General features: G+C 36.7%; 1 protein-coding gene across 1 annotated transcript; it reads right to left on the bottom strand.

Annotated features, from left to right (window-relative positions):
* Window positions 1–804: 804 nt before the first annotated feature.
* Window positions 805–6,872, bottom strand: LOC127448200 (splicing factor U2AF 35 kDa subunit). The gene is made up of 8 exons (XM_051710559.1): window positions 6,775–6,872; window positions 6,155–6,242; window positions 5,726–5,789; window positions 5,575–5,624; window positions 2,446–2,544; window positions 1,736–1,869; window positions 1,366–1,458; window positions 805–1,092 (listed from the first exon to the last, which is right to left on the bottom strand). The coding sequence occupies exons 1-8, from the start codon at window positions 6,816–6,818 to the stop codon at window positions 972–974; spliced, it is 693 nt and encodes a 230-aa protein (XP_051566519.1). The 5' UTR covers window positions 6,819–6,872; the 3' UTR covers window positions 805–971.
* Between the last annotated feature and the right edge of the window lie 530 nt (window positions 6,873–7,402).

Raw genomic sequence — 7,402 nt, 5'->3', positions numbered from 1 at the left:
TTTAACAGAAAAAGTAATGCCTTTATAAAATTATAACCTTAAAATTTCTGCCTTCACACCCTACAAAAATTGGCCCCATTCACTTCAATTGTAAGTGCCTCATTGTAAACTCGATTTTTGTTTTTTTCAAGGAGGGACGAGTCTAATAATTTTTGTCATAATCAACATTCTGCCACAAATGCTTGAGCTTAACTTGTGTTTAACCCAGAATATTCCTTTAAGTTCTAATTGAGGTCTAAATTCTAATCTCTAGTTTAACATGTTTTTAATCTATTGAAATGTAGAACTGTGTAAAACTGTAAAAAAAAAAACTTAACTCAGAAGCAAATCACGTAACGTTGTCCTTAAATGAACTTTGATGTGTTCATAACATTGCTTATCTCTTGAAATGTAGAACTAAGTGTTACCATTTCGCTATAACTCGTTTGTGTTGTTGGGTCACTCAGTGAGGCATAGTTTTGTTACATGCACTTTGATATTTACAGTTTGAACTCCTAACCTACCCACTCCTTTAGCTGTGTGACCTGACACTGTTTGGTAGATGGCCATTGCCCTTTGCTGCCATTAAAGGAGCATTTCAGAGATGTATTATTAGTCACTTCCACCTACTAATCCTTAGTAAAAAGAATAACTGCAACTTTGAGAACAGTTTGATCATTTTCATAAAACCTGAAAGGGTACAAGCACTGCCTTAATTGTTAGAAGGTAAAATTCAAACTCAGAAAAATAAGACACACTGACAGATCACTTCATTAAGACTGCTGATTTGATCAGAGGATTATATAAATTACTCATGAAACGAAGTAAAACCACTAAGGTATCTTTATTGAAAAGCAAACAATTTTTGCATAAAAAGAAGTGGGCAAAGAAATCATTGGGGGAAATAAATTCATCACATCAATTTAATCAGGACTGAGTTGGATAGGGCTCGGGGAATGAAAGTTGGCTTCGGAAACAAGAAAAAAAAAGGGTTAAAATCGTCCAGAGCGTTCTCTATCTCTCGACCTTCGTCTCTCTCGGTCCTTTCCACCACCTCTATTGCGGTCCCTAGAACGAGAACGTCGCTCACGTGAACGTGAGCGGGAGCGATGCCTGTGTAAGAGAGAATACATTTTAATAGGGAGACAAAAACATGCCCATTTAGATATAAAACTCGCCATACATAATTTTTTTTTGCAGAAGTCAGTTTACATTTATGCATATGGCAGACGCTTTTCTCCAAAGCAACTTAGTGCATTCAGGGTATACAATTTATCAGTTTGTGTGTTCCCTGTGAATCGAAGCCATGATCTTGGTTTTGCTAGCCCCACGCTATAACAGATGGTCTTACAGTAGCCCAATATCCCCAAAGTGAAAAGTACTGACCTTTTTCTTCTGCGGCCATACAGTTCTCTTCTGAGCTCCCTTGAGATTGGCTTCAGGTGCATGAAATTGCAGAAGCCACCTCGAGTGCACTCTCTGCAGGAAGACAAGAACTGCAGTCAGCCACAGAAAAGCACAATAACATGCTTGTATTGAACAAAAGAGTGACACTTTATCACAATACACACCTTCACCTGAACCAACAAATCATGTGCAACGTGACATGTCATGTGGCAAAGGCAACAGGTATGGAGAGAGGGTGGTAAACAAGTTTATCTGTGATTACGCAGCGTGTGGGGGCGTTTTTGTTTTGTGTTCCTGTATGCACATGAGAATGTGTGTAACGCTCTCTGCTGGTTATTTAGTCACTTACCCCATTTCATACTGTCGACAACAGGCCTCTCTGAAGTCAGTGACAGGCGAGAGCTCAGCATGGATGGGCTGGCCATTAAACCAGCGGTTATTCAAATTAATCACCGCTTTCTCTGCATCTTCTTCACGACGGAACTACACACAAAAACACGACAGAATTTGGTTATTTTTTTAGCACCATTTAACAATAAAGTAATAGGTCAGGGGAGGTTGTGCGTGACAGCTATTTTACCACAGGTAAAGGGTGTTCTTAGACTCTAGGTTAAAACCCAATTAACCATGGTAAAATCACTATCGCAAGTGCCTCAATTGGTTTATTGCTTTTATAAAACAGCAGCAACTGCAATTTGATTAAGAAATATGATTACTGAAGCAATGTTCAATAAATAGCAACATTATACAATAAACAATAATAACATATTACCACCAGGTAATATGATTCATTAGCTTAACTGTAGGCTGTTTATGGTTGGCAAACAATGTAGCAACTTGGCACATTAACATGGAATGTGCTGTCAAAGGAGAGAATATCAGTATTTTACAATATGAACCAGACGCATCCAATCAGAATTTGGGGTCGGAAATATCGGTTTTAAATTTTAACTGCACTGATATTAGTGTGCTCATGTTTAGTTCACTAGACAGCCATTTAGTGATTACTATTTAGTCAACACAATTTAACTGGACAGCACTGACAGTACAATATCTCACCTTCACATAGACATTTCCCACCAAGTGATCTCCCAAATTATCACAAACATTCATCTCCTCCACCTCTCCATACTTTTCTTCCATTTCAGTGAAGACCTCCTGAACAGAGTTAAATAAATGTGTTATTTGAGAATAAAATCTGCAAGTTGTGATTTTTGTCATAGAAATACCAATGATGCAACAAACATGAGGCCTCCTCTTTATACACCCATCATTCTGAAACAATATTCATTTGGTGAGAATCAGGGTTTCCACACTTATTGTTCAAGGAACTCCAATGACCTTTCCAATCATTTGTGATAACTGGAGACTGGAGGGGATTTTTAAAAACTAATGAATCACTCCAAATGATTCATGTGCCAGTTCAACCAATTCACTGAAAAGAACCGACTCAAAAGTACAATATGCTCACAAAGATTAAGGATGCACCGATACCACTTTTTCTCTTCCGATCCGATATCGGAAATCTCAGTATCGGCCGATACCGATACCAGTGTTGTTGTTGTTTGCATAATCAGTTTAAAATATCTTTACATTATTGTATGGAACTAATTGGGGGTACTCTGTAATATGTAAAGAAACACAAACCTCTAACTCAGTGGTTCTCAATTTTTTGGGGTCATGCCCCACCTTTGAAACAAGAAAATCTTAATTTTGTTTTTACTGAAAAACAAAATGCTTTTAAAAGATTAAACAAAAATTTCTTTCATCTTCATAAAAAAAAAAAAAAAAAAAGTTTTATTTAAAAATACAATGAAAACTGAAAAGATACACTTCACTCCAGAGGGCGCTTGGCTGCTCAGAATACCGAATCCTCCATTTTTCCGCATTTAACTACCAAAAAGTTTTATATCTCATTGGAGACAATTTTACGCTAGAATAGTTATTTTTTAATAAAACACTGATAATTGCAAGGATTCATACCTATGAATGGAAATAAGCTTCAGCAGTCTCTATAAAAGTTTTTTTTTAAATCCTCATCCAGTAATAATGACTGTGATTGTCGCATCCTAGCCAGCGCTGAAAAAAGTAATAAGTATCACGTGACAGCGCCATCTACGTGCTGTTTTGGTAGCGGTCAGGACCTCTGGACAATAATTAACAACTGATTAATGATACTTTAATAAAAACGGACCTTTCTGCCATCATTTACTCACCCTCGTCGTTCAAAATCAGTATTACTTTTTTCATCCGTGAAACACAAGATTCAGGGATGAGAGGATTGTGTTTGTGTCCAAGCTCCGAAAGCACACATAAAAGCGCCATTAAAGTCATCCGTAACACTTGTGCCTTAGATTTCAATTCTTCTGAAGCCATATGATAGTGCTGTGTCAGTAACAGACCGAAATGTAAGTGTTGATTCAAAGTGTTAAAACAAGACATTGTTTACATGAGCGCACCTGACATCAACACTTTAGGCTGTCAAGACCTGCGCGCGCAGGACGCGCTGCGGTGCCAGGAGAAAGTTTAAACAAGTCAGGAGAAAAGGAAGAGGAAAGGAAATTGCTCACATCGGGTCTTATGTGTATTTTCACAATTTTTTGTTGAATGTGTGAAAAGTGAACGAGATTTGAGGATGGGTCAGTCTTCCGCGCCCCCCTTGCAATACCTCCGCGGCCACCCCTATGAGGTTTGCCCCACACTTTGAGAACCACTGCTCTATCTACACATTATTTCAATATAAATGTATAGCTTATTAAGAAAAACTTTGTTAACTAGTCTACTGGATAGTGTTGCAGCAAAATTAACAGAAATTCCAGTATAAGTCAGTAGTAGAAAAGAAGCCATTTTTTATTTTTTATTTTGCTAAAACTATCGAGCATCTACATCTGAGTTGTTGTTCGCGAGTAGCACTCAAATATTATGCACCGCGAAGGCAAAAAATAGCTGCGAGTGCTAGCAGCTTGCACGTGCTTGTGTGTCAGCAGTGTGCAAACTATTTACTTATTAAACACAGCCTTTTGCGATTGACAGAGCTATTGCGATCCAGGTATCGGATCGGTGCATGCCTAACAAAGATTACAGACATCACTTGTGATGCCTTGAGCTTGAAATATACAAGCTTTGCACAGAGCAATATCAAGCTAATGAAAAAAAGTGTATTAACAATGGAAATGGGTATTTTCCAACGTAAAACCCATTCGAATTTCCATAACTTTTGCATGCCTCGAAAACACAATTTTAAAATTCACAGGTTTTCCCTGACTGTGGGGCATGGCTTTCTTTCTCACCATTTTCCTACAACTCTTAAAGAGCGCGTTTACATGCATGTTCTTACACTGATTATGTTTAAAGGAACAGTTGACCCAAAAATGAAAATTCTCTCATGATTCACCTTCATGCCATCCCAGATGTGTATGACTTTCTTTCTTCTGCTGAACACAAATGAAGATTTTTAGAAGAACATCTCAGCTCTGTACGTCCATATAATGCAAGTGAATGGGTTCCAAAATTTTGACGCTCCAAAAATCATAACGCAGTATAAAAATAATCCATATGACTCCAGTCTTTTAATCCATTTCTTCAGAAGCGATATGATAGGTGCGGGTGAGAAACTGAACAATATTTAAGTCCTTGAAGATATGGATTTAATCACTGGAGTCTTATGGATTATTTTTATGCTGCGTTATATGATTTTGGCACCCATTCACTTGCATTGTATGGACCTACAGAGCTGAAATATTCTTCTAAAAATCTTCATTTGTGTTCAGCAGAAGAAAGAAAGTCAGACACATCTGGGATGAAGTGAGTAAATGAGAATTTTCATTTTCACATTGCAGACAATGTGTATAGTCATGTAAACACATTAAACAGTGTTCCTTTATCGATGTACGGTTGTAAATGGTGTAAGAATAAACCGATTGACATGGGTACACTTTGGCCCATAACACAGATTTGGTGTTGCATGTAAACACCTTTACGGCGTACTTATCAGCTTATCCAATGTGCGCATGTGTTGCACACATACCTCTTCGAGGTTTGACGTCAAAATCAGAGAATAAATGGAATATTTCAAATCTCATGTAAACATGGTTTTCTTGCTTTATTAGATTTTTTTTAAATAAGCTAATTTTTGGAAGAGATCAGCGTATTGGTGTGTATGTAAACAGGCAAAGACAGGACACCTACCTCAAAGAACTCATCGTAGTGTTCCTGCATCTCAACGTCACTAACAGCATCTGATAAAAGAGAGGACACGGATATGCAGGTGATATGGAAATCAATTGCAGTAACAAAATAATGTCACTCAAGTAACCCGTGTAGAAGAGTGAAAACTTACTTATGCCATCAGCAGACTGCGCTGTGTTTTGTGGGTTCCGGTAAATGTTCAAGAGAGCAATGGTCTGAAACACATATCAAATGTCAAAAATTTTCAATTTGTTCAACATGGCCAATACAAATTTACTCTGGGAGGAAACATACACTAAGCAGAACTTCATTCAATGAAAATTCATGTACATCCAGGGTTTTCAACTGGGGGTCCCTGAAGGTACTCCAGGGGGTCCTTTGAGAAGACATACAAAACACAGAGTTTTCTTAACTTACTAACTAATGTGAACTAACACTGTTTGATTATGTTCTTAAAGTAAGTGACTATAAAGTGTTAAAAATAGCCTTTTTTGGGCGTTGTTTGACTGGCTGAGTAGTCTAGGTGGGGGGATCCCTGGGTCTGTATTGGTTGAAACCCCTTGTGTAAATGAAGCTGTACCTGGCTGAAAGTGGGTTTGTTGTGGAGTCTGGAGCATCGGTCTCCATGGCGACATGCTCCAATTTTAAAGTAAAAAGAGCAATTAACCCTGTTCAAAACAAGAGAAAAATGTTTGGATTTGTTCTCGTTCTCTCTCTCTCTCTCTCACACACACACACACACACAAGGTAATCACTGTTCCTCCACACGGTATTATAATACACTACAGCTGCGACCTAAAGGCAAACTATTAACTGAATTAAACGATAAGGGAATATATATGTGGACATGATGTTCTCGTTTTTAGACGAACTTATAAATAAAAAAGACCAACAAGCAACGCGTTGAACGAAATCATGTGATTAACAATACAATAACTAAAGCTTAATATAAAATTATATAAATACTTATTGCCTAATTAATATGCATATTAAACAAATCTATCGTGTAAAACAAATATGTATTATTATTATTATTGGGCGCGTGGTAGCAAACACAATGTCAGCGGATGACCACGCGAGGCACTGGTTAAAAAGCCAAATATATTATCTTGTGACCATAACTGGCGGTAAGCAAAAATGCTGGCACTTTTTGGCAAATAATCAAAGCATGCAATATTTCAAGAATAAGCTAACACTTACTTGTCTTTTTCTGTTCCAAAAATCGACGCCAAATATTCTGCCATCTTGAATAAAGAAAGACGGTGGGCGATTTTTCTTCAGTAGCGGATACTCTGAACACGGACGGCAAGACTGCTGCCACCTTGTGTTGAGGTGCGGAAACAGCAGGGGCGAAACCAAAGTGTTTTTTCATCAATAAACCATTCTACAATTTGTATAATTGTAAACATTGAACATGAATTAAGTATATATATATATATATATATATATATATATATATATATATATATATATGTATGTGTGTGTGTGTGTGTGTGTGTGTAAACAAATGGAGTGTTTGGATGATATTTATTTGCAGAGAAGAGTAAAAACACATGATTTAATACAAAACTATTTTTTTCTAATAAAGTACAGTATATAGTTGTGTTATTTAATAGGGGGGTTCGTGAAAAAAAAAAAAAAAATATATATATATATATATATATATATATATATATATATATATATATATATATATATATATATTTTTTGTTTGTTTTTTTGTTTGTTTGTTTTTTTTTTGTTGCAAAAACAACAAGGCATTCAATTCCAGTGACTTTGAGAACATAATTTTTACATTTTCATTAATATATTGTGTGGCAACCTGCTG

This window comes from Myxocyprinus asiaticus, chromosome 11 (genome assembly GCF_019703515.2).
Source record: "Myxocyprinus asiaticus isolate MX2 ecotype Aquarium Trade chromosome 11, UBuf_Myxa_2, whole genome shotgun sequence".
NCBI classification, from domain to species: domain Eukaryota; kingdom Metazoa; phylum Chordata; class Actinopteri; order Cypriniformes; family Catostomidae; genus Myxocyprinus; species Myxocyprinus asiaticus.
The sequence above is the reverse complement of the archived record's forward strand: the minus strand, read 5'-3'. Positions and strand labels throughout refer to the sequence as shown.

Bases quoted from the DNA above. Each gene is read 5' to 3' on its own strand.
- LOC127448200 (XM_051710559.1), bottom strand. From the start codon at position 6,818: ATGGCAGAATATTTGGCGTCGATTTTTGGAACAGAAAAAGACAA. The intron at 5,790-6,154 runs GTACAGCTTCAT...TATGTGTTTCAG, and splicing joins ACAAACCCACTTTCAGCCAG to ACCATTGCTCTCTTGAACAT. The intron at 1,870-2,445 runs GTGAGATATTGT...TTTTGTGTGTAG, and splicing joins TGGGAAATGTCTATGTGAAG to TTCCGTCGTGAAGAAGATGC.